Source organism: Dendrobates tinctorius, unplaced genomic scaffold (genome assembly GCF_039654945.1).
Source record: "Dendrobates tinctorius isolate UK_male_01 unplaced genomic scaffold, ASM3965494v1 ptg000028l, whole genome shotgun sequence".
NCBI lineage: Eukaryota > Metazoa > Chordata > Amphibia > Anura > Dendrobatidae > Dendrobates > Dendrobates tinctorius.
The window spans coordinates 3,629,187-3,645,802 of NW_027361696.1; the positions used below are offsets into that span (position 1 = coordinate 3,629,187).

The window sequence follows — 16,616 nt, forward strand, 5'->3', positions numbered from 1 at the left end:
AACCAGTTTAAAGGCTTCCTATGGAAAGAAGTGGCTGAGGAAATAAGACATTACGAGATTGGTACACTGAAGCCGGGTCGCCTCATGTTGTGCTTCCGCGTTACCCGAGATGTATTGATCTGGTCTTTCATGAAGTCACTGTGAACCGATATCCTGAGTGCTCCAGGTCCACAGCCGCCGGGAGCTGCACTTTCTCCGCATGATGCCAGGGACACATTGGAGATTATTGGTGACTTTCTGAATAGTCAGGGCACTGTGGAAACTTATCATTTCCTTTACGTCTCCTCGGTTGTTTCCAATAAATGAGCAGAGACCAAATATATTCAAACAAACATCACGAAAAAAAAAAAAAAAGAGGCGGCCACAGTCACCAATGCCAGTCTTCACGTTGGCGGGACGTAGACAGGCCCTGTTGTGTTGTGGAGGATAGGGGTGTCTGTCTTTGAAGGGTGCACTAACACATAGCTGGCGACCCTCCTGATATAACAGTACGGCCTATAGGCTGTAAGTCGATTCGGTGTACTACACATCTGTGTGACTGAGGCCCAATACAAGCTTTATCTTTGTGCACTGGGCACCCGTCCTCCTCATGGATGGTAGGTGTGGTGGTCATCATCACATGTACATTGGGGATTGACGCGTCCTGTGGACACTGGCATTGTTTAAGAGTATTGTCAAGTATGGCCACATTTTTCCTGTAATGTTTTGGATTGGATGTCCTTTTCTGTGAAGGGACATACGTTGTTTTCTTTAGTGGAACAACTAAGCTAAATGAAGATAAAGATCAGATGGGGCGCTCTCTGCAGCACGTACACCCTTACCTGACATGCGACTTGTACCAGGAAGACCAGCTCCTTAGATTCACAGCCGTTTCTGCTTTGTTCACTCTGCTCCTCCGTCAGTGTGAGCTGAAAGACATGAGAGGCGACAATAAGAGGCGGCGACAAAAAGAGGCGGCGACAAAAAGAGGCGGCGACAAAAAGAGGCGGCGACAAAAAGAGGCGGCACGCAACAAAAAGGCGGGGACAAAAAGGCGGGGACAAAAAGGAGACAATAAAAGACGAAAATGAAAGACAACAGAAAGGTGACAATAATACGAGGCAACAATGAGAGACGACAATAAAAGACGACAATAAGAGGCAGGAAGAACAACACGTAATAATGGATGATACAACCAGAACATGAACGCTCCCCGGCCGCGGTGATGGAGGAAGCAGAAGGATGGATAGTATAATGCAAGTTCACTGATGCCAGGTTAGACAGTATAAAACTGCTGTTAGAAGCTGGTATGTCACAACATGGCGTCCCCCAGGGAATGGACCACTACCTATAATATACAATATGTATGCGGCATGGACCTCTTGTGGAATTTTCACTGTAAAGCGCTCGGAGAACGTGTCATATTTCTAGTAACGCTTTATACTCCCATTTACCTCCCAGTAAGGACATCATAGTGAAGTAGACTTGACATCCCCACCGTGCAGCAATGGCCTGATCACATCCCGCGCGCTTCATTAAACCTCATCCCTTCAAGTAGGTCAAACAACGTGACACAATGAACGGACGACCAAAGCCCAAAGCAAAAACGTACTGAAGACTCACGAAGTCCGGTGACGACCATTAGTGCACGTCAAAAGGTCTAGAAGGGGTGGACTAAATATATTACTATATGGACTGGTCACGGACAGGCCACGTTTCCAAAAAAAAAAATCATTGATGGCACCAACGAACATGGCCTGTACAGCACACAATAAGCACTGTGCAAGTGTCACCATCAGTAAACATTAATATGCCTTTTTAATAAATGGTTGAAGTGTATGTACAGATAAGGTCCAGCACCAATGACTGTATATATTGAGACCATGAGAAGGTGATGCCACTGAACTGAGAGCAGACAGGCAAGAATCGCTGAAAAAATCCCATATCGTATACGCGCAGACAAAAAGAAATGAGTGCGCTCTCATCCAACCCCTCCCGCTCACGAGCCATTGTATCACATCTATCAGCTCACATTAGATGTTTGATTCTTCCCATGTAAATCTTATATTATTTCATTGTTCGGGGCTCCAACCCGTGATCCCCACTATTATAGACTGTGCTATGGAGCAGACAAATCAAAATTTACCATCACTGAAGCATCCTCCTGTGCAAACATGAATTAACAAGCAGCTGAAAGTTTCAGGAATAACAAACTTTTATTGCGTACTTACCTGTACTCATTAGCAAATAGGTACTACATCAAAGATTACAATATTTGCTCCAAGGGCAGACAGATCATCTTTTACCCATACCAGGGACATCACATGGCAATATTTCGCTGCCATAATAATCTGATGTTAACATAAAGGATATAATCGCATCTGTGGGTTCAACTGGTGACAGAAATTTTGGCCTTGGGAAACCACAGAAACTTAAAAGAAAACCAAAATTATGGATGTATCATAGCTGTGTTTTGTGTCTAGAATGGTGAAGGTCTGTTCAGAAATATGGCAGTCATACTCCAATAGGAGGTTCCTGTGGGTAAATATGACAAATTAGGATTGTGATCTTGCATAGGGTTGATCGAATAGCTTTGGTTAAGTGCTCATCCGAATAGCTATAGCGCTTCCCGAATAGCTGCATCGTTGACCCGGATACCTGGAGCGCTCCCGATAATCAGCTGTCCGGAGCCGCAGATGCATGTGTCACGAAACAGGCCACCCATGCATATGCTGTGACAGTCACACAGCCGTGACACATGCAGCTGCGGCTCCGAACAGCTAATTATCGGGAGCGCTCCAGGTATCCGGGTTCCCAATACAGCTATTCGGGAAGCGCTATAGCTATTCGGATAAGCAGTTATCCAAAGCTATTCGATCAACCCTAATCTTGCACCATCTTTCCTTACACACAGTTAAGGGCCTGTCACACTAAGAGATATCGCTAGCAATATCGCTATAACTAGTGACGTTATAGCGATATTGCTAGCGATATCTGTGTCTGATACTTACCTACGACCGGCTCCCCCCGCTGGTTATCGCTGATCGCGCGAGAACGTTCAGGACTGTTTCTCGTCGTCAGCTTCCTGCTGTGAGGACGAGCGACGCGTGGAGCCGGGCGGGAGGACGCAGAATCGCCTAGTGTGACAGGTAAGTAGCGACCCCCGTCCCCAGCGATGTCGCTAGTGAGATCTGCCTGTGTGGCAGCTCACTAGCGACCACTTAGCGATGCACCAGCGATCCTGACCGCGTCATATCGCTGGTCGGGATCGCTGGTACATCGCTAAGTGTGACAGTACCTTTAGCCATGCTCCTCTCACCTGACCATAATGAGCGGTGTCGGTGAGACGCTTTATAGTCTTCTCATTCTGAAAAACTCACGGTCAGATCCAGAAGATGCCACCTTGCTGCTAGATCTGTACAAAATTCCACCTTTGCCTCCTGTCTCTTTATTTAATCTTTTTTGTCAAAATTGCAAGTACTGCACTTTTTTCATATATTAAATCTAAAATTAAAATGTTTCTTGCTTGCTGCTCTAAGCATGCCCACAACCCTGAAGACGGAAAGTACGGTGTAGTTGTGTTACCCTGTGCATGTCAGAGAGCAAGAAGAGGACCTGTCACGTGCTTGAGAAAGCGGTGTGTACTAATGTGGTGGCAGCAAGAAATGTGGTGCGGTATGTTCCTTTTGTGTATAAATATTCAGTACTTTTCCTGTCCTGTATATATACACTGCACAGTACCACTCCTGTGTGTGTGTATATATATATATATATATATATATATATATATATATATATATATATATATATACACACACACACACTGTATATATACACACACACACATATATATACACACACACACACACACACACACACACAGTACCACTCCTCCTGTCCTGTATATATACACTGCACAGTACCACCTCTCCTGTCCTGTATATATACACTGCACAGTACCACCTCTCCTGTCCTGTGCATATACACTGCACAGTACCACTCCCCCTGTCCTCTATATATATATATACACTGCACAGTGCCACTCCTCCTGTCCTGTATATATACACAGCACAGTACCACTCTTCCTGTCCTGTATAGATACACTGCACAGTACCACTTCTCCTGTCCTGTATATATACACTGCACAGTACCACTCCTCCTGTCCTGTATATGTATACTGCACAGTACCACTCCTCCTGTATAGATACACTGCACAGTACCACTCCTCCTGTCCTGTATGTATACACTGCACAGTACCACTCCTCCTGTATATATACACTGCACAGTACCACTCCTGTATATATATATATATATATATATATATATACACACACACACACACACTACACAGTACCACCCCTCCTGTCCTGTGTATATACACTGCACAGTACCACTTCTCCTGTACTGTATATATACACTGCATAGTACTACTACTCCTGTCCTGTATATATACACTGCACAGTACCACTCCTGTATGTATGTATGTATACATATATACACACACACACACACACATACACTACACAGTACCACTCCTCCTGTCCTGTGTGTGTATATATATATATATATATATATATATATATATATATATATATATATATACATACACACATATATACATACATACATACATACACATACATACGTACATACACACACACTGCTCGGTACCACTCCTCCTGTATATATACAGTGCACAGTACCACTTCTCCTGTATATATACACTGCACAGTACCACTTCTACTGTACATATACACTGCACAGTACCACTCCTCCTGTATATACACACTGCACAGTACCACTCCTCCTGTCCTGTATATATAGACTGCACAGTACCACTCCTCCTGTATATATACACTGCACGGTATCACTCCTCCTGCATATATACACTGCACAGTACCACTTCTGTATATATACACTACACAGTACCACTCCTCCTGTATATATACACTGCACGGTATCACTCCTCCTGCATATATACACTGCACAGTACCACTTCTCCTGTATATATACACTGCACAGTACCACTTCTCCTGTATATATACACTGCACAGTACCACTCCTCCTGTATATATACACTGCACGGTATCACTCCTCCTGCATATATACACTGCACAGTACCACTTCTCCTGTATATATACACTGCACAGTACCACTTCTCCTGTATATATACACTGCACAGTACCACTCCTCCTGTCCTGTATATATATATATATATATATATATATATATATATATATATATATATATATATATAGACTGCACAGTACCACTCCTCCTGTATATATACACTGTACGGTATCACTCCTCCTGCATATATACACTGCACAGTACCACTCCTCCTGTATATATACACTGCACGGTATCACTCCACCTGCATATATACACTGCACAGTACCACTTCTCCTGTATATATACACTGCACGGAACCACTCCTCCTGTATATATACACTGCACGGAACCACTCCTCCTGTATATACACACTGCACAGTACCACTCCTCCTGTATATATACACTGCACAGTACCACTCCTCCTGTATATATACACTGCACAGTACCACTCCTCCTGTCCTGTATATATACACTGCACGGTATCACTCCTCCTGCATATATACACTGCACAGTACCACTTCTCCTGTATATATACACTGCACAGTACCACTCCTCCTGTATATATACACTGCACAGTACCACTCCTCCTGTCCTGTATATATACACTGCACGGTATCACTCCTCCTGCATATATACACTGCACAGTACCACTTCTCCTGTATATATACACTGCACGGAACCACTCCTCCTGTATATATACACTGCACAGTACCACTCCTCCTGTATATATTCATCTGCGGAGGGCGACCATGTTTATATCAAACACTGGGCTCCGATGACTGGAAGCCCCCACGTGAATGGCCAATGTTCTGTCTATATTACACAGGATGGGGCTCTATCGAGCGATATTACAGGCATTTCCCATCTCGGAGTATCCGACTGATGTGTGGCAGGCCTGTCCTCAGCACATATTGGGGTACATGACTCCCTAATAATGTGACCACTGATAATGCTGCCTGCAGGGACGTGACTGATGTCGATCTGACAATTCCCCTAACTTGAAACCTCACACAGGGAACGGACAATGAATGTTTCATATTAAATTACCAAACCTCCATACAAATGTGTTTACAGAGCTGCTGAGACTAATGAAGGAAGGATACAAGATGTACGAGCCCTGAGCCGGAAGAATAGGTGAAAAATCAACACAAAGCTCTGGACCCAAGACAAACTTCCACTATGGAGGCATTGGGGAGACGGGAACAAGTCTGGACGTTAGGAAAATGAGGGGCAAGCATCCGCCAGAAAAGAGAATGATGTGGACGGGCCGGAGAGCACCAGAACGGAGGGAAATTCAACTACTTCTTGTATACGTGACACCAATGTAAAGCATCTCCTACACATGGTGATATTAGTCACAGAAGCATGAAGCTTTCTACCCACACAATAAATATTTTATATATGTACTCCTATATTTCACCTTTACACACAATGAAAATTGACTCCCATAGTAGAAAAATACCCGACATATCAAGCAGGCCAGTGTGCCAGACACTAATGGCCTACACCAGTCTAATGGGCATGTAGACGTATACGCTGAATATTCACCATAATGTCAGGATATCGGAGCCTAGTCTGCTAAAGAACAGGCCGTGCCACACACCAGCGCTGAGCGGCAGGAATCCATCTTTATAGGTGGCGGGTGAGAACAGACTGATAAATTAATCACTCCTCACAGATGTTCTCACCAGCTCTTCCTCACAGACTTTGCACCTTTGATGAGTAATCGCCATCTCTGGGATCCTCTCGTCACCAACGTCACTGCAAAAGACACCTAGAAAGCGGCAGCACGTTATATGTCGATAAGGGCACCGCTCTGCCAACCAGGAGTGGATCCACAGCCACCAAACAAGAAACTGAACATATGGGGATCAGGAGCCCAAAACCTGCAAACATGCAGGCTTGGGGTCATGTACCCATCTTTTATTAGCCCGTCAGTCCTTGTTCATCTGCCTTTTTCCAGTCATTTCAGACTGATGTCAGCAGCAGAGGATCAGTTTAATCTTTCATTTTATGCCACCAACCAAGAAATCCCATATTTTCATGCAGGATGAAGTGTCGACGCCATTGTCCATTAGGATACGGACAGACACTAGCGTTATGGCCCATGAAGAAAGGCGCTGTGACAGGGCAGGTGGGTAAGTAGATTAAGCAGATCAAGTTTGTCCTCAACGGTAGGAGCTGCCTCTAGAAATCCCCACGTTACACAATTAACCTGTGATGTCCTGAATCATTTGATGGCAGAAGCAGTTGCCAGATTTCCACCTTTACCTGAGCTGTCCTGAGTGAGATGAATACGAATACAATCATCGACAACAGACGGTAAGAGTGAGAGCGGTCATAGCTGGGCCTCAGACACAAAGCATCAACTCTCTGAACCAGCAAAAAAAGGCCACCAGATCTGATGAACCTCCGAGGCAAGAGCCGTCCTCTGACCACGCTCACTGCTCCATATATCAATTTGCTTCCTTACTGTGGTATTAGAAGGGTCAAAGCTGAAAAAAAACTTCCGCCACAGCCCCAACGGTCGCTGCCATCAATGGATTAGACACAAGATACCTGATGAAACCGGCCATACACATCATGTACGAAGTGTCCATCACTAATACTCCGCACATTAACATGCAGTGCAAATGAGAGGTACAAGTCAGATCAGGAACATGACTGCCTCAAGCTCATTGCATCTCACCCACAAAATGTGGGATCCACGAATCCATATACAACTTATACAAATATGGGACATGTGTGAGATGGTTAAGAGAAGCACCTAATAAAGCCTAAAGCACCTCCGAGAGTCAGCAGCGGGATGTAACGGAGAAGGCGCAGGAAGGGAAGAGTTAAGCAGGCTCTGGTAAGATGGCACGGGATCAGAGATCCATATGGCAGCACTTGGTTTAAACTTCCAGTCTGAAGCACAGGAAATGATGACTAAATTGTTTAACCCTTTTGTGGCTGCAAAGAAATGGAGCACATTCCCTCACATTCCACGCAAGTCTCTGGGGTAACAGAAATAATCAGACACATGTGCGCTCTCTCCCGGATCCGGAGATGATATCTGGGATCTGATGATTAGGAGACACCTATACACAGCCTGAGAGGGCAGAGCGCTCGCTGGGTGCATCATGCCAAGGCTGAGCCGTAGCCCTGGAGATGGATCCTTTGTTTCCCGGGATCTGGAAGGAGGTGTATTGCTTCTGATCATTAGCAGATAAAAACAAAAGGCTGAGAGGGATGTCACTCACCTACTCTGTGCATAAAGATGGGGGTACCATCTGCAGGCCCCAGGTTTACGCTCTGGTTTCCACGTCCCGGCTGCAGAAGGCATTGGAGAAAGCAGAGACCATATGAAAGTCACGTAACAGAATCTTCCGCTGTTAGCCCTTCCATACAAATGGCCGGCAGCTCCGGGCTCTGTGCCTCCTGTGTCCTGTCTGCTGCCTGCACACTGGCAATTTCATGCTCAATTTCTACTACAGAAAATCAGCAGTGATCCTTTTTCTCTTCTCCTCGCTCCCTCTCTAGCTGGCTGCGGGGGTCCCAGAGGACACTCTCAGGAGCGGAGAATCAGGGAGGGGAGGGAGGATGGGAGGCGATAGTGAGGATGCTTCTCCGCTCCATCATGCTAGGATGCAGAATAGGAGCAGAGCAGAGCCCACCATGAAGGAGGCAGAAGCCATCTCACATTAGATGGAGCCGAATCTAGATGAGCTTCTACTCGCAGGAGATGGGCTGTGCACAATTATTGAGCCAGGTCAGAGATTTATTACACTCGGCTTCTTGCTCCTTCCAGATCACAGATCAGAGGATGCAGGCTCCATCCTCCCCATACATCCAGGCTGCACAGCAATATTTTTAGCCATGTGGAAAAAAAAAATGACTGAACTCAAGTACATTTAAGTGAAGGTGACACACTGTTACCATCTGCCATTCTCAGGGGCTCACATCGTTTCTAGTGACAATTTCCACTAAATCTGGTGAGAAATCAGTAGTAATTTTCCATTGTTGCAGGACTGAAATCTTCTCACCACCAGTGAATCTACATACCATTAATATGCACAAAATTTACCATTTTACCCAAAGAAATTTGGACCGTATGGAAAGGTGTCCAACGCTCTCGTACCCGCAGCCAGAGAGCCGGTAGGTTCTTGCCTGTAGCACCCAGGACTTGAGGCTGCAGGACCAGCAGTGTCTGGGTCAGGACCATGAGGTCATGTCAGCATCACAACTGCAGCACAGGCCACGGGGGAAGGTCATGAAAGCTGGAGATAGAGTGTGGAGGTGGCATATCATGTCCATGTGGTACATCTCATGGCTGCAGGCCACGTTCCGCCATCGGCCCCGCCATCAGGTTGTATATACCATAACTGCTGACTGATGTGATGCTAATTTAGGCCGTGTCGCCTCCATCATCAAGGCATCAAGAAAGTTTCAAATGTGTGTGAAAATGTCACAATAGGATCCTTACAAACAAACCAGCGCCATATGACTATGTAGAAAAATGATTGTTTAACTCTATTTATATTTGGCGATTATCGTTGCGGTGCAAACTATAGGGAGATCTACACAAGGGAAGTCTATGGCAGCATAAAAGATGCGACCAGCTGACACGAGAGCTCGTCTGTTTGCACGAGGCAATGATCGGGAACAAGCATCCTGCAGACCATAATTCTGCGTAAAAGGGGCTTTTAGACGCAAACAAAAAACCTTCCCAACCTGGGATCAGAACATAGATACAACTTACATATATATTTGCATTTCTAAAGCATCTTTACCAGTCGGTCGCGGTTCCAGCAGCTTCACAAGACAGAAGCATTTTCCAGTGCTGGCAGTGAGCAGGGCTGTGTGTGGAGGGGACTGGTTTAGCTACTGAGATGAGCAGTCAGCCAGTCCCCCTCATCCACATCACTGCTGACATGAAACGCTCCCACATGTGAAGTTTAGACCAGAAGAGAACCTGCCGGAACCAGCCTGACGGCTGAGAATCTGGACGTATATTAGTAAGTGGTATGTATGTGCATTGGGAGCACAGATCAGGATCGGTGTATTAGAGCTTTACTGCCCATCATTACCTAGTCAGTATGGGCGCATGACCAGTCCATCAAATGCTTATTGTCTCAATACTATACTGTACATGCCTAGAGACTAGTAGTCGACCCGTAGTAGAGGACGATATCATGCTGAATGGGCTGCGGTTCGGCCAGGTTCACATAGCGTTAATACAGGCCGTTCAACGCATAGCGTAGATGGACTGCGTTAACGCTACTCCCATAACGCGTTCACGCTATGTGATTCTGCTAGCGCAGATGCTACAGAGCAGTGACGGACCCTCGGATGCTGCAGATCGCGTCCGAGGGTCCGTCACAGAATGACGGCACATCGCCAATGCATGCAGATTATGGCATGCGTCAGTGATGCGCTAGTCTATAGCAGTCTATGGGTGCGTTAACGCATCCGTTACATAGCGTTAATGCCACTATGTAACGGATGTGTTAAACGCACCTCCTAAACGATATGTGAACCTAGCCTAAATGACAAGCCTTTTGTTTTCCAAAATGATTCTTTATTGCCCCCAGTAGTCGACCAGGACACTCCACATGGATCTCGTCCAACAATTAAGTTGGTCCAGGAGGCAAACACTAAAATTCTGAGAAAAAAAAAAAGAAAATAATTGTGCTACATAAAATCAAAGTATTCTTTTATAACCATTGCTGTATTCAGAGCAAAAAAAAAACCCTCAACTTAAGCAACTGCATTGTGACGGAGCAGCCAAGCGATGCCCCCAAGGGTGGGTGTAGATGGTGTGTATGGCCAGTCGGTGAGTCAGCTCCTGGCAGTCAAGTTTCCATTCTTCATGCCATGTCAGCTCTGGTGGTTTTATCCTGATGAGTACAATGACGTTACTCTATAAGCAGCAGAGAGTCGTTCCAAAAACCTCATGATCAGAGCAGGGCGGCTCTACATACATGGTAGCAAAGATCCAGCAATACTAAGAGGAAGATGGAAGCTCCTGCAGCAGTCTCGGGGTACAGGTAAAGGTGCTACGAAGTCTGCACACCATGACAGCTAACAGGCCTGCTTCATATGAGGATTTTTGACTTTTTCCTTTCCTTGTTAGAAGTTTTTTTTTTTTAATGTTCGGTCTTTTTTCTTCGTGTCAGTGATTTGCATCCAGAACCATTCTTGCCCCTTCACCCTTTCACACCATGAGATAGCAGGATTTGTAGACAGAGGTTTCGGCCTCCTGTGAGGGAATGATCATTGAGGACAGAGGGGAAAACAAATCTGTTGTAATCATTTTACTACTTGGTACACCAAGAGCCCAAGATCATGAATCACCCCTTCAAGAACATGAAACTGGAGCTGGTAATGGAGAGCGGCGCTGGACAGTGTACAGAAAAGATGGGAACCTCGTAAACCAGTCCTGCACACAGCCGGACCCTGAGCCATGCTCTCTGTCCAGTATAGGGGACACCATTAATGGCAAAACGTTCCAGATGTGGGTCATAACTAGGACATGTCCACCTCGTAAACTCTCAGCACCCCATAAAACATAGCGGCTCTGTCCCATGACAGTTCCTATTCTCAGAGGAGTCATCTGGAATAGAAGATGCAACAGTTCAGAGACCAGACCGAGACACACATGGAAATAGTACAAGACTGTGCCCATTGTGTCAGGGCACCCCTGGGGTTGGACATGACGTGGTGGCAGACCTCATGCATCCACACCGGGATGTAAGTGCAACGATGCACGAGTATCCCATGCATCCACAGATTAGCTCCAATTACTGTGAGTGCACACAGAGGCTGAGGAGGGGGTCCGGGATATGAGGAGTATCACCACAATGCTAGACAGGGTATATGGAGAACACCGGCATTCTGGATCACTACCCCAGCCTACAGTATTACAGGGTGTACGGTGAATGGTGGGATTCTACATACAGTGGCTGTTGGCTGACCTGCATCATCACTTCAGGGCACCACATAATTATTCAGTGCTTCATTGATTAGGGGTCTTCACTCCTTAATAGAACCGTCTGGATGTTATGACCTGCTGAAAACATGATGCATAGACAGACACCAGCTTCTTAGCCCAGGCCTTCAGATCACCAAAACTCTTGGGTTGTCAAGAGAGTGGTTCAAAAATTAACGCTGTCCCCCAAGATTTTTTTTTCATTAAATGTGTGTATTTTTACGGTGTGTAATGCGAGTTTATTAATATACTCCTCTGCCACCGCTCTCCTGGATCCTGCGCTGTTCTGTTCTCTGCGTCACCCAGAAGTGGTTTTTACAATACAAGGCTATGTTCACAAGCTGCGCTTTTGCTGCATATTTTTTATGCAAATTTTCAACTGCGTTTCACAGTGCCAGCAAAGTCTATGAGATTCCTGAAATCTCATACACAGAGCTTGGTTTTGCAAAATGCAGCATGTCACCACTTTCAGCATTTTTCACCCATTGAAAGCAATGGGTAAGTGCAAAAAGGCTGCAAAAAAACGGAGTTACCAGGTTTTGCTGAGTTTTTGAATCAGATTTTTTTATGCACAAAACTTTATCAGCATGCAAAAGAGACAAATGTACCCTGACCAAAACTAAGGAAAACCTGCTTTTTGCAAGCAGCTAACTTTGCACAAAATAATGCAGCAAAAATGCAAAGTATGACTATAGCATAAAGGCCCCGTTACACATAACGATGTCCCAGCGATCACACCAACGATCCGACATGATGGGATCGCTGGGACATGTTAGGCTGATCGCTGGTGAGCTGTCACATAGACAGCCCCTCCAACGATCAGGACCAGCGAGCAAGCTGGTTTCTAATGTAAACATCGGGTTTCTATGAGCCGCGCGGCTCTTAGATACCCGATGTTTACATTGGAAACCAGCGTCCAGCATCGTTGGTTTCTCGCTGTCACACGCAGCGATGCGTGCTGGCCAGTGGGAGACCAGCTATCAAAAAATGGCTCAGGCCGATCGAGCACGATCAGCGATAACCGGCAGGGGGGGCCGGTCGCTGATCCCCGTCACACATAGCGATCTCGCTGGCAAGATGGCTGTGGCGTCACAAAATCAGCGATCTCGCTAGCGAGATCGCTGTGTGTGACGGGGCCTTAAGTCTATGGAGCATCAGGAGACTCCATAGACCTACATTGTAGGAGAGACTTCCAGGTCAAACGTAGAGTGAGACGTATAGTCTGACGAGCAGTGACATCACTGAGCAGAGGAGAACAATAGGACTGGATACCAGAGAAGGTGGCGGTAGGCGAGGACTTTAATACACTCAAAGACTACACTACATACACATATATACATATGTAAAGAAAAAAAAATATTCATGGCACTGCTTCACAAGAAGAGATCCTTAGGCTGTGTGCCCACGTTGCGTTTTTTTAAGTGTTTCCGCCACGTTTTTGCCGCTGTGGAAACGCTTAAAAAACAACTAAAATACGCATCCCAATGCAATCCTATGGGATTCCGCAGTTGCTGTGCCAATGCTGCGGATTTTACCGCTGCGGGATCGCATAGTGGTAAAATCCGCAGCATGTCCATTAATTCTGCGGAATCGCGGCGATTCTGCCTCCATAGGGTTGCACTGAAATGCTCACTTTACGCATGTAGCTATGCCCACCATGCGTAAAGTGAGCGCTTCATGTGCGGATGGTACCCAGGGTCTGGAGGAGAGGAGACTCTCCTCCATGCCCTGGGTACCATATTCCTGTAAAAAATAGAATTAAAATAAAAAAAATCAGGATATACTTACCCTCTGTCGGCCCCCCAGAGTCGTCCCGGCCCTCACTGCATGCATTTTACCCGAGGCGGGGAGTTGCGAAAATGCTGAGGACAATTCCGCAGCATTTCTGCAACGTGGGCACATAGCCTTAGGCCTGTTTCACACTTCCGTTTTTGACCATCAGTCAAAATCCGCCAGTTTTTTTAAAAAAAAACGGATCCGCCATTTTTTTTTTTGCGGATCCGTTTTTTTCCCCATTGAGTTGCATTACTGGCGGATCTTGACGGATGGCCATCCGTTGGATCCGTTTTTTTGCGGATCTGCCAAAATTCACTCTCTCTCGGACTGCGGTTCCTTTAAAATTCTGCATTCAACGGATCCGTCAAAAAAAACCGGTCCGGTGGCATCCGTTTGCATCAGTTACAAACGGATCCGCTTTCCGCCATTTTGGCGGATTTTAACTGACAAGAAAAAACGGATGTGTGAAAGAGGCCTTACTGTGCACAAACCTGAAGGACACAAAAAGATACAAAAGCATTGACTATTTCTAGCAGAGCTGTGGAGTCAGTAAGTCAAACCAACTTCCAAATCCATAGCACTGCCTCACTACTGAGCATGTACACAAAGATTCATCTCAGCTAAAAGCGGAGATTCTGAGATAAGGAACAGAACAGACAAAAGAGGTTGTCCGGGCTTAATCTCAGTGCATATCTGGGCTGGTGACAATAAGTAATTTACCTTCTGTCACCAGTTTGCAGGGTTTTCTAGATATCACTCTCTTGCTTCTGATCAGAACGTCCAAGGGGGGGGGTGTTCTGGCATTGAAATGAGAACTGGTCGTTTCCTCCTACTCTACTAAAAACCTGCCCTCTATAGCAACAACCCCACCCTCCATAGCAACAGGCCTTCCCCGTCCACATGAACAAGCCCTCCTCACACAGTAACAAATCCTCCCCCTCTAGAAGGAAACGACCAGTTCTCATTTCAATGCCAGAACACACCCCCCTTGGACGCTCAGAAGGCAAGAGAGTGACACTGCAAACTGGTGACAGAAGGTAAATTACTTATTGTCATAATTCTGCAGCCCAGATATGTACTGAGATTATGTGAAAAGCCCGGACAACCCCTTTAAGAAAACATTTACAGCACATCCTGCAATGAACCCAATTATCATTTATTTTAGGAGTCAGAGTCGCTCCATGTTATACCGACTCCACAGCCCTGGTTCCTAGAGATACTGTTCCAAGCAAAGTTACAGGAGCACCAGCTACACAACCTGGGCACGCCAGAAAGCGGAGGCAGTCACCAGAGTACTGAGGAAGTAGCTGATCAAAACCCTCAAGTGACTGCAAAAGACATACAGTGAGATTTAGTGGCAGAGGACACCAATGTCTCAGTTTACAAGGTAAGGTGAATACTGAAGGTCTCCATGCCAGACGTCCATGACATCACCTCTACTGATGCAAAAGAACATGAAAAGACACCTTCAATATACTCAGACCAGGGAAATAACCACAGAAGTTATGGGATCATATTCTGGGACTCGATCAGAGGTATGTAGTGAGGAGGAAGAGTGCAGAAAATGCAGAAAAGACCACTCTGCCTTCAGTGAAGCATGGCGGGGGCTCGGTGATATCTACAGTGGAGCATGGCGGAGATCAGTGATTTCTACAGTGAAGCACAGTGGAGGCTCAGTGAGGTCTACAGTGAAACACGGCAGGAGCTCTGTGATATCTACAATGAAGCACGGCAGGGGCTCGGTGATGTTTACAGTGGAGGCTAAGTGAGGTCTACCGTGAAGCATGGTAGTAGCTTGGTGCTTGAATATACCAATGTACAGTTTAAAAAAAAAAAAGCTATTATTCTAGGTTCATATTACAGCCAGAATGTACGGAGAAAGGGAGAAAGTGTCCGGATTAACCCCTTTGAGACGGAGCCTATTTTCACCTTCATGACCAAGCCGATTTTTACAATTCTGAACACTGTCATTTAATGAGGTAATAACGCTTGAACGCTTCAACGGATCCTGATGATTCTATATATGATATGACTTGCGTTTATTAATGAAAAAAAATGGAAATTTGGATAATTTTGTAAGGGTAACAGGAGAAAATGGACCATACATCTTGTTGTGCAATTTCTTCTGAGTACGCAGATACCCCATATGTGAGGGAAAACCACTGTTTGGGCGCACGTCAGAGCTCGGAAGGGAAAGAGTGCCATCTGACTTTTTGAATGTAAAATATGGTAGAATAATAATATGCGGTTGCCATGTCGCATTTGGAGAGCAACTGACGTGCCTAAACAGTGGAAACCCCAACAAGTGACACCATTTTGGAAACTAGATCCTTTAGGGAACTTATCTAGATGTGTATTGAGCACCTTGAACCCCCAGGTGCTTCAAGGAAGTTTATAATGTTAAGCCGCAAAAAAAAAAAAAAACCCACATTTTTCCCCCACAAAAATTTTTTGGGGCTACAAATTTTGAATTTTCAAAAGGGCAAAAGGAGAAAATGGACCCCAAACTTTGTTGTGCAATTTTGTCTGAGTTCATCGATACCAATATGTGGTCAAAAACTACTTTTGCGGCACAGTGCAAAGCTCAGAAGGGAAGAAATGCCATACTACAATGCAGATTTTGCTGCACTTGTTTGAGGGTACCATGTTACCTTGAAAGACCTACTGAGGTGCCAGAACAGCAGAACCCCCCCCCCCCATAAGTGACCCCATTTTACCAATTAAACCTCTCAAAAAATTCATCTAGGGGAGCAGTGATTATATTGAAACCACAAGTGTG

At 45.6% G+C, this 16,616-nt stretch overlaps 1 protein-coding gene across 12 annotated transcripts in view; it reads right to left on the minus strand.

Annotated features, from left to right (window-relative positions):
- ARHGAP32 (Rho GTPase activating protein 32) overlaps nt 1-16,616 on the minus strand; it is a 236,089-nt gene that overhangs the window by 47,192 nt on the left and 172,281 nt on the right. For all 12 annotated transcript variants that reach the window (XM_073570013.1, XM_073570012.1, XM_073570006.1 and 9 more), the window contains one exon: nt 822-908. In XM_073570013.1, coding sequence (XP_073426114.1) covers nt 822-908 — 87 coding nt within the window. The remainder of the gene's footprint in view (nt 1-821; nt 909-16,616) is intronic.